The sequence below is a fragment of the Miniopterus schreibersii genome (genome assembly GCF_964146895.1).
Source record: "Miniopterus schreibersii genome assembly, chromosome: 22".
NCBI lineage: Eukaryota > Metazoa > Chordata > Mammalia > Chiroptera > Miniopteridae > Miniopterus > Miniopterus schreibersii.
Window position 1 is genome coordinate 11,153,118 of NC_138124.1, and position 16,599 is coordinate 11,169,716.

Genomic DNA, 16,599 nt, shown 5'->3' on the forward strand with positions numbered 1-16,599 from the left:
TTGACTTCCCCCTTTGATAGCATCCTGGACTTCAAGGACCTTTCCGAGCCCGATAGACGTTTTGAGGTAGTTTAACCTGTCACTGAGCAGTCACAGTATCGGAATGGAGTTGAAGGTTTGACCGCCTGGGACTCTTGGGTCCCATTCACGCCAGAGGCGGGCGAGTGGCCCGAGCATGAGAGGCGGGAGGCCAGGGTCTGGTTCTAGACTCAAAACCACAGTGACCTCGTGTGTATTATTTTATTTTATATTTTATTTTATTTATTTTATATTATTATTTTATTTATTTTATTTTATTATTTTATTTTATTTTATTATTATTTAAACACCAAAACTTACAACAGCTTGTGATGAAATATTTCTGAAGTACTTTATGTACTTGTTTTCTACCCACAGCAGCGTGCTCTGTCATGTGATACCTTCAAGCTCTAGGGGTCTGTGGGGTCCCTGGACACCCCTACCCTAAGCTCTCTGGACAGTTTTGCTTTTCCTTTTCATGTTCTTCATATGTAAAAATATATATATTTTTGTTTTGGGTGGGTTTCGGGGGGGGGGGGCGGAGATTGGAGAAATATTTCTTTACTGAGCCAATTTTCATTAGCCGTCCCATTATTGGTCTTTTGAATCCTGTACCAAGTAGCATTTCCCTGTTAGCTTGGTTATGTAACCAGTTGTTACGCTTTTGGAGAATGACCAGAGTCGACGGTCAGGGGTAAGACAAAGGGGATGTGCCCCACCAGCCTGGGGCGGCTCCGCAGCTCAGCGCACTTTAGAGATTTGGGGTAGTAAGCCAGGGAGGGCATGGCGTGGCATCTGGTTCCTGGAGGAATCTGAGCTGAGAAATTCAAGCCATCCGGCTGTTGGGCAGGTGTGCCACGGGTGAGGAATGCCCTCCTTGCCCGTCCTTCCTGGAAGGTTCGAATAGCCCACATTCCTTCGAGCCACTCTTGGTACTCTAACGACGTCCTAACATAGCATTCTTTAAATATTAGAACACAATCCCATTCTAAAAAGAGAGACAGTTTTCCTGAGATAGCCGGGAACGTACTGGGCGAGAGAAGGAAGGGAGGGAAGGGAAGAGCACATGAGAACCGAGGTCCAACATGTTTTTCTGGGGTCTCCACGCAGCGGGCCTGAGTGTGCCCAAGGTCCCTGGAGCCAGTGACTGATCTGGTGACGTGTGTGTTTATTTCTGCTGCACCACCTATTGTTGGGCATCCAGTGAGGCCTGGTGCTGCGTCATTTAAAGATGTGAGTGTGGCCCTGGCCGGGGGGCTCAGCTAGTTAGAGCATTATCCTGATACACAAAGTTTGTGGGTTCGATCCATGGTCAGAACACATACAGGAATCGACCTGTGGCCTTGGCCGGGTAGCTTGGTTGATTAGAGCATCGTCCAGATAGGCCAACGTTGCAGGTTTGATCCCTGGTCAGGGCACATACCAGAAGCAACGATGAATGCATAAATAAGTGGAACAACAAATCGATGTTTCTCTCTCTCTCCCCCCCTCTCCCTCAAATCAATTGATAAAGATGTGAGTGTGGAGTTAGGAAAAGGGCTGGTGACATCCTTAAGTACATCGGGAAAGGGGTGGGTCGCCAGGCCTCACACACTCCTGACTTCACCTGGTCACCAAGGAACAGCATGGCTGCTGCCACCGGCCCATGGCTATTGGTGGACACGCGGAGAGAAGGGGCTTAGGTTTGGAGGTAGCATCTGACCTGGGTTCAGAGCCTCTGCCACGTACCTGCTCTGTGGCCTTGGGTGACTCACCTAGCTGCCGGGACCTTTAGTTCAAAGGGACTGATGATGGCACCTTGCAGGTGGTTGTTAGGATTAGAGAGAAGGTGTGTGGAGGCATTGTCATGGTCACAGGTTGTCCCGCTGTGTGCCAAGCACCTTCTAATGGTGGATAAGAGCAGCCTGGTCACTGTGAGACCCTCCAGTGGTTCCTGGTGTATACAGGGAGCCCTCTAGAGTGGGAGCTTTTATCACAGCAGATGTGCCCTCAACCTCGCCAAGAGGGAACACCTCTGGTCTGGCCTGATGGAGTGTGATTTGTCACCTGGCAGGGCTGAGCCTACAGGGGAAAGGGCCGGTGACTAGACTAGATGAGGGGGGTGCTAGAGGAGCAGACCCAGGCCTAATTCATTCCCCTCACTTGACAGGTCAGAAATCCAAAGGCAGGTAAGTCACCTGGGTGCTTATGCCCCCACCCCCACGGGTTCAGTGCCTACAGGCATCTTTACGGCTCATTAGGGCTGGAGTAGTGACTTGTGGGCCCAGGCTCCTTGGCCTCCCTTTCTTAGTACATTCAAGTTACAGCCAGTGAAACCAGGTAAACAGCTAAACTCTAGGGCCTTCCTTCTGAATAAAACAGAATTTTCAAGAAGGTAAAATGATATCTCTTCCCAATCATCAAATCTTTATCTAAAAGCACAGATTCTCCACAAGTTTGTATGAGACACCAGCATCGGCCCCGTGAAACAAAAAAGACTATAAGATCAGGCCTTGTGATTTTAGAATAATAGCTGCCTAGACTGTCAGACCATTAGAATATAAGCTCCCATGAGGGCAAAACCAAAATTATCCTTGGGATTCTTGTACGCTCGGTTCCTGACACTGTAGGTGTAGCAGATATTGGGTGACTGAGGAATAAATTTTCCCAGTGGCCCCACAGAGAGAACCAGTCAGTGTGTGTGTGTATGTGACCAGCAGGCAAAAAAAAAATCAGCTGACATATTTAGTGTGTAATGCTGAATTCGAATATTTACTCTACAAAAACGTATAACCTTGCTCATAAATTTTGCTTGCTTGATTTTAGAGAGAGGAAGAGAGAGAGAGAGAAACATCTATTTTTGTTGTTTTACTTAGTTTTGCATCGCTGGTTGCTTCTCATATGTGCCCTGACCAGGGATTGAACCTGTAATCTTGGCGTGTCGGGACGATGCTCTAACCGACTGAGCTACCAGGCCAGGGCCTCACGGTGTTTTAAACCCGAGGAATTCTAATAGGCTGTAGAAGAGGAGCTTCGTTTTCAAGCTGAAAATGCATACGGGCAGAGCTAAAGTGTTGAAAGCATCCATTAGTACTTTATAGAAGATTTTATATCACTCTGATTTCTTTCAAGTTTCCAGTGGAAAAAACACACGCAATTCTTGGCTGTTTGAAACCATGTAGTAAAAACTCTCGTTTTGCAGATTGCCTTGACTCGATGTGAACTTGCACGCCATGGTATCTTGTCGACAGGGAGCCAGATGGATTGGAACTCATAATCTGGGAACGTCCGGGGCTGAGGGAAAAGACTGGAAAGTCAGCATGGTAAAGTGCCCATTGGCGTCTTGGAAGGAATTTAGGGAGACTGGGGCTGTTTGGGGTCCGGTGGGCTTAGAAAGCTGATTTGGAGCTGAGTGGCCACTGGAATGGTGATGATAGCGGGGACAGGAGAGAATCCAGGTGAGCGCCTCAGAGCAGACATATGGAGTCAGAGATAAGCCTCGCTTGGAAGAGGGGAACACATTTCTTTTTTTTCTTTTTTTTAATCTTTATTGATTTCAGAGAGAGGAAGGGAGAGGGAGAGAGAGATAGAAACATCAATGATGAGAGAGTCATTGATCGGCTGCAGCCTGCAACCCGGGCATGTGCCCTGACTGGGAATCGAACCCCGAACTCCTGGATCCTAGGTCGACACTCAACCACTGAGCCACGCCCGGCTGGGCGGGAACACATTTCTTAAGCTCAGAAAGGAAGGCAGATCCCACAGCAGGTTCCCGGGCACTGCCCAAGCTAGGGTGCCCCTCACTGTGCCTGACCCTACCTCTCTTCTTTCAAGCCCCTTCCTGTGTTTAATTTAGCATTTAATCCCGGCATCTGCACGTGGGTCCTGAAGTCCCCTGTCCCCATAGCTCATGGAATCTACTTCTGGTGGCCTGGCCTGCTCTGCCCTCTGGGATTCCCATTGGATGGATGGGGAGGCAGGTTGCCACCACCAGCCCCCTTTCCGTGTGTGATCCGTGCCTCTAGATGCTGCTGTAGTCGGGAGCTTCTGCAATGACAAAGTTTCATTTCAGAACAGAAACCCGGGTCTACTTCTGTCCCTGTTTGACACCTCATTGGCAGGTGAAGTCCCTCAATTCCAGAAATGATTTTAGTAGGAGACACACAGTATTTTCCATCCTGCCAAGGTAAAGCCACGACCACAACAGGAAAAATGTGAGACACACAGAGGTCGAGAGTGCGGATTGACACGTGGACTTGAGGGGTAAAAAGAGCTTGGGGGTGTCTTGAATTGTCTGCAAAAGACACAGAATCTGTTGAAGCCGCTCCGTCCCTGGTGACTGTATTAGCCTCCAAGGGCTGGGTTGTAAGGATACCTCACAGGATACAGTGAAGTGCTCGGAGTGGAAGGTGGCCGGCCGGGTACTTGTGAATTATTGATGCCATGTACACGATGTTCTCAGTGGCCATATAAAGGCTTCCTATTTACGATACATAAGGGCATGGCCTTTGCTTTGTATGTTTATAAGCTGCATAGTATCCTAATTAAAATATAACGTTGAAGTTACCTCCGGGCCTTCTTTTAGACCAACACGGGAAAGGAAATGAAAGCCCCGAGTGGGTAAGACCTCTGAGTCAGGCGGTCGCCGCCTGCTCTTGGGAGGCCGCGGGCCCCAGCCCCACCCCGCCCCCCTACGTCTGTGACAGACGGAGGTGATATTTTAGAACGCAGACGACCTCTCTAACAACTGCCCTTGAGTGCTCAAATATAGAAATTGGAATTCTGTTCCAGTTGCATTCAGATCGCCAGGCACCGTTCAAAGAACTAGGTCTGGGTTTACGCCGCGCACGGGGGTCCCTTTGCGAGGTTCCGGAGGGGACCCTTTGACACCCAGAAGAGAGGGGGGACCGATGGCAGGTTGTCATGTCCTAAGGAGCCGTCTCCTTTGTTTTGCTTAAAAATATATAAAAAATCCGGGTGAGGTGGAGAGATAATGGAAGGGATAGCAGGTCTTGATGACAGGGAGGTCAGAGTGATGTTTAAGTAAAATACAGTCGTCACCGCTTCTCAGAGCCAGGCCGAGAGCAGAATATGCGACCAGATTGGTAAAAGAACACAGTATTCTCCGTGTGCCCGTCTTTAACTTTTTTTTCTTTATGGTCCTGGTAAATTGTAATGGCTTTGGATTTGAGAGAGTTTACAATTTAAAAAAACCCAAACACACCCACACTTTACTGTTTACTGTTGTTTTGGTTACCTCTTGCGATGTTTATTGTTAGAGCCAAATCTCCTCTTGAATTCCAGAGAGCTGGAATTTTTCCTCGTACCCACGAATAAGGAAACCGTTCAAGTCAGGCCTAAGAGGCCCGTTCCCTTTTGCCCTTCCCTTTATTGTGATAAGATGTGCATCAGGTCAGTGTTAGCATTTGTAGGTGGCCGGCTCTGTAGTAGGAGGACCTCCCTGGGTTGTGCAGCCACCACCACCATGTGTCCCCGGAACTGTGTCATCCCAACGTGAACTCTGCTCCCGAGAAACGGGGTGCCCGCTTTGAAAGCACGGTTTACGTCAAGGATCTCAGGTTGGCGCTGCGGGCGTACCGATTCCAAACTGCTTTGCCTTTGAGTTAAAGGGGGTGATAACTATCATCCCTGGGCAACTGCACGCCAGCCTTGTTAGGTAGGCGCCCCATTTTATGCCTGAGAGCCAGGTTGGCAGCACGCCCCAAGCTCCCCTGAGACAGAGGCGGGATTTGACAGCTCTGTCTGGTCGGAGCTGCGCTGCGCCCCAGCTCGGGGTGATTCAGGTGACTCGTAACTCTCCCCCCCCAGGTTCATTCACATCCGGGAGCTGTAATATACTCAGAGCAGCTGTCTTGGTAATTGCTAGTCTGAGTTAAGTCCGTAACCTCACTCTGCGCTTTGCTTTCTTTATCTGTAAAGCAAAGTCATCCATCTGTGCGATCTCTAAGGGCCTCTCCATCCCGGTCCTGTGTGGTTCGAGACATTTCCATAATTGAGGCCATGAACTTTCTTATGCTCTTAAGAAGGGTGAAAGGGAAGTAGGAGGTCTGGAAGCAGAAGGAAGACTGGGGAACACTAGGAAAAGGGGCACAGGCAGGTGCCCGCAAGGAGGGACAAAGCCCTTCCTCGCTGGGTCTGCCCAAGGGGAGTGTTTACTTAAAAGACTTCCATCCTGAGTGTCGCAACCCGCATTTAAGTGGATAAGCAGTGAGCGGCAGGCAGTGCCGAGCCCGAGCTGACCAGCGAGCCAGCCTCCTGGTTTCAGATTTGGGTGTCATCTTGTGTCCAGTGGCCACATCAGATCCCACTGGTGCCACATCTGGAGATGGAAACAGGAAAGCAGCCTAGACGGTGGAGAAGGGACTGTCTGCGGGCTTCACTCGTTACCTCATTTAATTCTCACCGCAGGCCCAGGGGGCACCACTTACTCCCCATTACGGCCGAGGAACAGAGGTCAGATAAGGGGTGCAAGGCAGAGCAGGGACTCAGGCCTTGCGTGGTCTGGTTCCAAAGCTTCCTCCTACTCACCTACTTGGCAAATCTCCACCCTCTGTCCGTGTCTCAGACTTCCACACAGTCCGGGCCACATACTCCGAGTTGCTCCACAAACACTAGTTTTAGCCCGTCTTCAAGAGAGAGCAGTGTACGCTCCACCCAGGTCAGGACTCCAGCAGACCAGGCCTGGGCGTGCGGCCTCCCCTCGGTGCATCAGGACTCAGGTCCACCCCTCTCTCGGCTTTGCTTTCCTCTGTGTAGTAATTCTTAAGGAGACTCGTTCTGTATGTTGATGAGAAATGCTCTCGGTCCCCAGTGTGTGTGGCCATCCTGGAGTTCCCCTTGGGCCTCTCAGAGGGTCAGTGCAGGAACTAAAGCAATTTGTGGTGTGACAGTCACAGATTACAGCCCTTTGCAAGTGAGTGTCGGGCAGGACCACCTAGGGCCTTGTGTGCTGCGGCTCTCGACTGTCTTCTGTTGCAAGAACTCACCATAGAAGGAGATGAGATAATTAGAAATTGGATTCTCAAGTTTCTAGTTCTAAGAAATAACAGCCTTCGCAGTCAAGTGGATAATTAAATTAGATTTTAAAAGTTTTCCCCCATCACAGAGAGTTTATGAGATCCGTATGTTGTTTCTTGGGTGTTAAACAGGGAGATCCGTTAAGGCTGTACTTTGTTGTGTATTTAATTTTATTTATTTAGACACATTGATTTGTTGCTCCATTTATTCATGCATTCGTTGGTTATTTCTTATGTGTGCTCTGACCGGGGATCAGACCCAGAACCTTGGCGTGTCAGGATGACTCTCTAACCAACTGAGATACCCGGCCAGGGCTGAAAGATGACTTTTTAAAAATTAAAATTCAGTCATGCCCTTGTTTACTTATGATGATGATGATGATGATTATTTTAATCCTAACCCTAGGATTTTCCGTTGCTTTTCAGAGAAAGTGGAAGGGGAAGGGGGGGGGGGGGGACAGAAACATTGATGTGAGAGACACACTGATTGGTTGCCTCCTGCCTGTGCCCCGACTGGGACCAGGGATCGAGCCTGCAACCAGGTATGTGCCCTTGGCCTTAATCGAACCCGGGACCCTTCAGTCCACAGGCCGGTGCTCTAACCACTAAGCAACCCGGCTAGGGCCAGACCTTGTTTATTTTTGCTCTGACGCGGAGAAAAGATGTTGTAGGAGAGAAAAGTCTGGAACGACATGAGGAATTACGTTGTTTCGAAGGTGGGTTTGGACCTACCTTCCCTGCACCACCATTTGGAAGGAAATTTCAAGCGTCGGGGGGGAGGGAAACATGCATGAGGGGGGATGCGGCTTTACAGAAACTGGATAACGTGTGTCTCGATATGTTTTGAAAGGCTGCGGTGACCAGGCATCCACGTCACCACACCAGGCCTCCTGGCCAGTGCCATTTTCCGAGAACGTCCGTGTTGTTCTCTGGGCTATGCTGTTGGCATAGGAGTCTGTTTAAGAGAAGGACACTATATCTTTCTGTTTACTGGTTTAAATTTTGATCTGCCCATCTCCCCGGGCCGTTTGGTCCGTCCCGAGCCTCTGCGTTTCTCCGCAGTCCGGTAGCTCCCGGCTGGGCCCTTCCCGGCTGCCGCCTCCTTCCAGCTGCTCTCTCTGCGGGTAGGGGGAGGGCCTGTTCTTTCTAGCTTACACAGCGCACAATTCCTGTAACTGACCCTGAGGGTTTTGACTTTCCTGTGCCTTCCTAGGGTGTTCCACAGACACCTGGAAGTCTTCCCCAGCTGAGCTAGCTTAGCTTCCAACAGGACAAACAAAATCCCCACCGCCCGTTATCTCCTTCCCAACTTCCCTCTTCCTGCCACTCTCCCCAGCTTACGCATCTGATCTGAGCAACTTCAAACACTTCTTATCTAACCATCTTCTTCCTTCCCGTGGCCACAGCTTGTCTCCAGTCTGCATCCTCTGGGGATTTGTGGGCAATCCCCGAGGGTCCTTCGCTCCCCAGCCTGGCGGGGCTCCCGGTCTGTTCTGGGTGCCTTCCCTCCCCTGGAGCTATTGCCTTTCCTCTCCCCGTGTCTCCAGGTCTCCCCTCCTTTGCGGTGGCTTCAAGCTCTCTGCGTGTCCTGACATCCCTGTTCCCATTTTGATCCTTCCCTTCGCTGTAAACTTACCGACCATAATGTTTGCTTTCCCTCCCCTGACCGGGAATCGAACTCGCAACCTTTTGGTGGATGTGATGAATCTCAACCAACTGAGCCACCTGGCCAAGGCCCAAAGGTGTATTTTTCAAAAGCAAAAATGAGCCCATTTCAGGCGATGGATGCTTTTTTTTCATCTTCTTCCTAATTAAACTGTAAGGCACACGTCGGTTAAGCTTTGGCCGCAGAACGGGAAAGATTGGTTTGGCTTTAACGTGCCTGCAGGCGGCTGGGCTCCAGGAGGTGTTTGTGTTCTTTGCCCGTCAGTCCTGTTTACCCACCTGCTGTGTGTCCTCTGACTCCCAGGCTTGGCTCTGAAGTTTGTTAGGGTTTCTCAACCCCCTCGGACCTCACCCTTCAGTTCACATTGACGTGACCTTGTATATTTATCTCTGTCCTATGGCTAAAGGTATCTCCACTAGGAATTGTAGCTCTGAAATATTTAAACTATTGACTTCAAAGTCGGTGGCCCTGTGCCAAGCATGCTTCTTCTGGAGGTAAATGGCAATGCTCCTGGCAGGACGGAGTCAAGGCCCGTTCACTTAAACAGGATGCCCTGCGTCCGAGAGGCCCCGCCTGTCCCTGTTTGTAGTCGGGACAGAAAGCCTTACGTTGAAGTGAAAACAAAACAGGTTTTTACCTCCTCAGTGACGGGATCATTCCCACAGGACACTGCCTCCCTGGGACATGTTCTCTATGCTGAGTGGGACCCGAGACCTAAATTCTTCTTTTATTTTTTTATTTTGCAAGTACATTTATTAAAGCTGAGGACAGTGAAACAGGGAAGGACTGCCCTCGAAGGGCCCTTAATAACAGCATTACGATTTGCCAAGCATGTTGTTTTTCATCCTACCCCGAGGATGTGATTTTTATTGATTTTAGGGAGGGAGGGAGGGAGAGAAACATTGATGTGAGAAAGAAACATCAGTTGGTTGCCTCTCATACGCACCCCAACCAGGGATCGAACCTGCAGCCCAGGCTTGTGCCCTGACCGGGAATTAACCGGGAACCTTTCGGGGCTCAGGACGATGCTCCAGCCAGCTGAGCCACTGCGGCCGGACCACTGCTGTTTTTATATCAGAACTACATGTAGGATTATCAGAGAAGCTATCGTAAGGATAAAATAGAGAACGAGATGACTGTAAAAAACTGAAACAGAATGTATAATGCATGTATTTCGTTAATTGCCCAGAAAAAAAAAGTCACGTTCGCTATTTTTGTAACGTGTTGTAGAAGACAGCATCTTGGTCGCTTGTGCTGAGATACATGGTGACATCTGCTTTTGTGACGTTCACATGCACTTCAGGCTGAAGCGTACAAGTGAGATGCTGTGAGCCTCCTGAGCGTAAGCGTCTGTGGTTTTCGTCTCTTTCGTTCACCAGCTAATGGCCCGCAACCTCTGTTTCCTGCAGGTACGGCGTGAGTCCCGAGAACATTATTCTGTATGGGCAGAGCATCGGGACCGTCCCCACGGTGGACCTGGCCTCCAGGTACGAGTGCGCCGCCGTGATCCTGCACTCGCCCCTGATGTCCGGTTTGCGTGTGGCGTTTCCCGATACCCGGAAAACGTACTGCTTCGATGCGTTCCCCAGGTGAGCTCTCGCCCGCACCCGGGTTCAGGTGGATGCCACCATTAGCTGGGGGCCACTGATAACTATTTACCGAATGCAGCCGACCTTCACACCCGTGCTGGTGCCTTCAGGGACGTGGAGGTGAGTATGACACACACGCCAGCGGAGACTTTGTCCTCTGGGCGTGACTCATCTGTAAAAATCCACCCGATGACGTTTGAGGACCTTGCGGGGACTGAGGTCCAGGCTTAATTGCTTCAGCTGTACGTGCAGGACACAGAGCTCCCAGTTGTCGGGAAGGAACTTGTAGGTCAGTGCTCGTGCATTCGTGTTAACGTGTTGTTGAGCCCCAGACAGCCCCATGCAAAGTGTGCGGCAAGGCAACTAGCGGTGGGCCACACACCCGGCTAAACACTGCAGGCATCCACAATTTGCTTTTTTTTTTTTTTTTTTTTTTTTAATCTTCACCTGAAGAACATTTCCATTGATTTTTAGAGAAAGGAAGAGAAGCCCTGCCGGGCATGGCTCAGCGGTTGAGCGCCGACCTAGGATCCAGGCGATCGGGGTTCGATTCCCGGTCAGGGCACATGCCCGGGTTGCGGGCTTGATTAGTGACTCTCTCATCATTGAGGTTTCTGTCTCTCTCTCTCCCTCTCCTTTCCTCTCTCTGAAATCAATAAAGATATATTTTTTTAAAAAAAAAAGAGAGAGAAGGGAAGAGAAGAGAGAGAGAGAAACATCCATGTGACACAGAAACATTGATTGGTTGCCTCCCACATGGCGCCCCAACCTGGGATGGAACCAGCGACATAGCTATGTGCCCTGACCGGGAATCGAACCGGCGACCTTTCAGTGGTCAACGAGCTGAGCCACACTGGCCAGGACATCCACAATTTTGAAACATCTCTTCACTGTTTCAGTACAGCTAAAGGGGAAGGGGAAGTGAGCTACTCCCACACCATAAGGTGCTTGGGAAACTGCCACAGGGACAGGATGGGAATGAGCTTCCCGGGAGCCTTTTGCTTCATCCCCTCTCCCAGTTTTGCTGGAAGACTCCCCGCCTGCAAACAGCCTGCCACCCCCTCGGGAGCATGGGACCGAGAGCCCGGGTTCTCTGGTTCCCACTAACGGAGGAAGAACAGTGGATAACTGCCCTACACATGCAGAGCAGCAAGCACAGTGGTTTCCTGAATACCTTTGTCTGAAAATGCTATTTCTTGTTGTTTTAAAAATCTAAGTTGAGGACGTATTTTTAATAAACACTGTTTGCCCCCTAACCTGTCCCCCGGTACTTTGCTGAAGTGGGCTGAGGTGGTTACAGCAGGACTGGCTGGCTCACCCGAGCCTCTCCTAGGAAAGCCTCAGCTGAAATAATATCCAGTCTCAGGATTTTGATTGACCCGTGGAATTGTCGTCATTCTGCTGTTGCGGGGTGGGGGGTGGAGGAAGTTTGGCTACATCAGCGTCCTTTACACAGACTGTCTTGTTTCACAAGAAGAAACCTCCTGTTAACACCTTGGTTGAACTTCAGTTCTGAGCAGTTTGTACCAGGATTCAGTGAAATTCGGTGTCCTGGGAACGTTGAGCGAGCTGGTGTGGCCAGGAATGCTAAGTGGGCTGATGGTGTCTCAACGGTGGCCTGATTTGTGCTGAATTGGGAGTGAGAGGCCAGTTGGTTGAAAGGGAGATACTTAGCGTGCTTGTGGGAAACCATGCGAGGAGTTACCCTGGCAACAGAATGAACGGCTTTTTTAAATGACTCCTAAATGAGCATATATCTCAAAATACAGCCATGACAACTCATTGCAGCTTGTTAATTAATAGTAAACTAGCAACCGGCCTTTACAGGGTAGGGTGTGTGCGACACTCCAGGCAGCCGGCTAAACATGATCTCAGTCTTCAAAACAGCCTCCAAGAGTCTGGTTACAAGACTCTTTTCACAGATTGGGAAACTGAGGCTCAGAGAGTGAAGTGTTTTTGCTTAATTAAGGTTGGTGAGTGGAGACAGCCAGAAAAGGCCATTCCAGCTGTTCAAACCCATGAAGTATTAATGTGATCGATTCCAAACCGTGAACGGTCACCCTGCCTCTCCTCATTGATTTCACTCGGGAAGCGTTTTCTAACCATGTCCATTGCTGCCAAATGCACTTTATACTTGTCTCTGTGTCCTTTAAAGGAGGGTCCCTTCCCGTTTCCTTCTTTTAAACAATTTATTATTGATTTAAGATAGAGAGAGAAACATCTATTTGTTGTTCCACTTAGTTATGCATCATTGGTTGATTCCTGTATGTGCCCTGACCGGGGATCAAACCCGCAACCTTCGCATATCGGGACAGCGCTCTAACCAAATGAGCTACCCGGCCAGGTCCCTTCCCATTTCCTTTTACTAATAAAAAAAAATAAAGAAGTCCTGATCATTCCTTGGTTTGCAGTTTATTTTGTTTTACCCTCTTTACGTTTAGAATCAGACAGTGGCATTTAATTTCAGATACACCTCTGGGCTGCAGAGATTGTTCCAAATTGCTCAGCATGGGGCACAGCCCCTTCCTTGCGCCAGGAAACATCTTTTAAAGAGAATGAAATCGGACTCTCTCATTCTTAGAAGAAGAAGCCCCTTTCACATTAAGCGCAGGGGGAAAGTTAGGTTTATAAACAAGGTTCTTATTCTGTGAGGTTGATTGCTGCCACCGTGGCTCTGATCTTGGCCATGACATGGCCCTGGGCGAGGTTTTGCCATCTTCCTGGACGTCTGGGACAGTTGTTTATAGATCGGAAGAATGTGGAGGAATGTATGAGTGACGTCAGAGCTCCTCGTTATCTCCGCAGCCTTGTGGTTGTTGTTTAACTATCTCTCTGAGTTTTCAGGTCCCTCCCTTGTTATACAGAGATGATCTTTCCTCTCTCACGTCCCACTGAAGATGACATGAGGTTTTGTATGCAAAGGACAAAAACCTCCTGGCTGTGGTCAGTGTTTAACCAGTGGGAGCTATTTCTTTTAACAGAAAGATCCCTGCAGAGGGTACCCGTTCGCATCCCTTTGTAGCTTTGATCAGAGACAGAAAGAGAAGTCAACTATAAGAGGAACTCTGGCAGGCAGACGGGCTGGGGAGAGGGTACTGCCTTCTCTGGATTTGCTCCCGGATTAAATGACCTCCCTGGGAGCCGTCTCCTACACACCCAGCCCAGCGAGGCTTAAAGTCTTCTGAGTTCCTCCTGGGGAAATGCTTTCAGGGCCTGTAGCACGTTCTTTTGAAGATCCTCAAATATTCATCCTTTGGAGGGTAGATTTGATTTTTGTAAACAGCCAGAAATCATTTGGAATCAGGTCTGGGTATTACATTAAGTTTTCGAGCTACATCGTACAGTTTTTATCAAAAATGAGACATTAGGTTTTATGAAATGCGGTTTGTGAGGATCTTGTTAATCAATTCTGAAGGATAGCTCTCAAAGAAGAGTTCTCAGGACCTGAGGGGCCAGGGATTAAGAGCTCAGCTTTCAAAACAGACACATGTTCAGATATGCCAAGTTCTAGCCTGTTTATTATTTTTAAAATCCTCTCAAAAATGCGACTATATCAGAAATATTAGTTACTGGATTGTTAGTCCAACAGCCTTTAGGAGTTCTGTTTTGAATAAATTGCTTTAACAGAAACGCAATGGGTAAATACAGTGTGCTATTCTCAATTATGCCCTGGAACAGAAAAAGACATCAGTGGTAAAACTAATGAAATCCAAATAAATAAGACCCAAGTTTAGTTAATGGTAGTGTGCCAATAATGCTTGTATCTTTGGTTTTGACAAATGTACGGTGATATTGTTCAGTGTTAACCTTAGGGAAATGGGTAGGGGTGTATAGGAACTCTTTATTATCTGTGTACGTGTCCTGTAAATCCAAAATTATTCCAAAATGAAAAGTTTATTTAAAAAATAAAAGGAATGACCGGGGGCGGGGGGGGTCCATAGTGTGACGTTGTTTGCGAGCATAATTAAAGAGTCCTTTTTCTCCCCCCTCCCCTTTTGTGTTCACAGCATTGACAAGATTTCTAAAGTCACCTCTCCTGTGTTGGTCATTCACGGCACCGAGGATGAAGTCATCGATTTCTCCCACGGCCTGGCCATGTACGAGCGCTGTCCCCGAGCCGTGGAGCCCCTCTGGGTGGAAGGGGCCGGGCATAACGACATAGAGCTTTACGCACAATACCTAGAAAGACTAAAACAGTTCATATCTCACGAACTTCCTAATTCCTGAAGACGACTTGACTTTTACCTCATTTACTGTGAACACAAGGGTCCTCTGTTTTGCACACGCTTTAACTGGGTGGCGGTAACAGCGCGATGACCAGGAGGAAGTGCCCGGCCTGTAGGGTGTTCTCATCAAAGAGCTGGGGACACCTCAGCCTTGTAGCTAGAGAATTTCTACTAATTCACACAACCTCTTACACTGAACTGCTGTGATTTCCAGCTTTGTGACCTTGCGGGGATTGGGAGTGAGGGCTGGAGGCGGGGACGGGTTATCGTGCTATATAAGGCTGCTCCCATCTGTGTCTCTTCCTTACACATCACTTAGGATTCATTTATGCAGGACTCTCCCCTCCCTCCCCTCTGCCACGTCCTCTGCATTCATGGGGTCATCAGCCCATTGGTGAAGCTGTGATAGAGCAACTGGAAAATAGGTGACAAAAATTCCTTTAACTTTTGTTAACTTGCTGACCTTTCCCCAAAAAACAGATCACTTGAAGGGTAATTTACTAGAACTACCCTGAAACAGCTTCATTCACTGGAACCATAGAAATATAACTGGAATATTCTTAAACAAATAGAAACTGGGTGTTGTTTTTTTTTCTCTTAAGTGTAAATTTATTACTAATCAACAGAGTTTTCCTATTTTGATTGGTTGGTCTAATGAGAGCCTAGCCGACTTTTCTTCCTGGCAAGTCCTCCCTATAGGCTTTTTAAAAAGTCCTGTACATATTTGCAACCACATTGTGCATAGATTCTTAATGGGTAATTGTCCTTTGTCAGGATACAACAATGAACTGCAAATTCCTTGTTTGTAATGTAAATGATTGGATACATTTTGTTAATATGTTTTTATTCCTATGTTTTGCTATTAAAAAATTTTATAACATTTCCAAGACAAAAAAAGAAAATTACCAGTTTATGCTTTGAAGAATTTATGTAATTAAAATTTCACAAAACTAATGTTTTTAGTTTAGCAGGTATTTGGGTTTTGACACTGGAGTTGCATCTTATAAGCATCAGAAATGTAAGATGCTTGTTAAAATTGCTACGCTGCTCGTATTGGTTTGGGGTTTGGGTTTGGAGGGTTTTTGGGGGGTTTTATTTCCTTTTTTTTTTTTTTTTTTTCAAATTTAAAAGCCTTAAATGTACTGTCAGCCTCAGATCGTTGTAAAGCTGGATTGCGGCCGATTGCCAGTGTGTGTACTGTCGCTTGGACGCAGCTCAGCGGTTGGTCACGGAATAAAGGATGCATGGATCAGAGCGTGGAGCTTGTGCCGTTTTTCCTCCATCTCTCCCTCAGGGAAAATAATTAAGAAAACAGTGTTTTGTAGCGTTTCAGTTGAAGAGGAAACCCTTGGGGCTCACACACTTTGCCACCTTTCTCAAGGTATAGGCTTTTGTTTGGTAAGAGAACTTAGATGACTTTTGGAAGAAGCGAAGATATAAAACGTGTAGCAGGAAAGGGCACGTGGCATCCAAGTAGGATAGGCCGTGGATTCTGGGCCAGTGAGAAAACGCTAACACCACCTACTAAAGTGGGAAAAGCTTCTTGAATGGATGCATGAGCTGGTAAGAAAATAAAGGCTAAGCGGGGAAGGGGGGCGCTTTCCAAGTAAAGATGAGAAGGGGGGCAGGTGCTTTGAAACCAGTTTTCTCTTGGAAGGAATGTGCTGAACCAGGTTAACCTGAGCGTTGGTTTCCCATCTGTTGGAGCTCAGGGGACCACAGAGAAAACCTAGAGCTCCCTCCACGGAGGGGAGACTACAGCGGCACCTCGGTTTTCGAACATCTCCGTTGGCAAACATTTCGGTTGACAACCGCTGTAGGCCCGAAGGCAATGCTTCGGTTTTCGAACAGGCCCGTGGCCGCCGCCGAGGGCAGGACCCTGAGGCCCGGCTGTCGCTGTGGATGCCTCGGTTTTCCAACGCTTCGGAACTTGGGTGGGCTTCGGGAACGGATCCCATTCGAAAACCGAGGGACCACTGTAGTAGGAAACTGGGGCCTCTTTTAGGGGAAAATGATACGATCATCTTGATAGACATAGAAAAAATACTGGACGGAGTTTCCATGCCCCATTCATGATCAAAAAC

At 48.3% G+C, this 16,599-nt stretch overlaps 1 protein-coding gene across 1 annotated transcript in view; it reads left to right on the forward strand.

Annotated features, from left to right (window-relative positions):
• Positions 1–15,769, forward strand: part of ABHD17C (abhydrolase domain containing 17C, depalmitoylase) — a 29,604-nt gene extending 13,835 nt beyond the window's left edge. Inside the window, exons 2-3 of the mRNA XM_081124396.1 lie at positions 10,110–10,289; positions 14,297–15,769. Of these exons, the coding sequence (XP_080980522.1) occupies positions 10,110–10,289; positions 14,297–14,516 (400 nt within the window). The 3' untranslated portion in view covers positions 14,517–15,769. The remainder of the gene's footprint in view (positions 1–10,109; positions 10,290–14,296) is intronic.
• Positions 15,770–16,599: the final 830 nt, after the last annotated feature.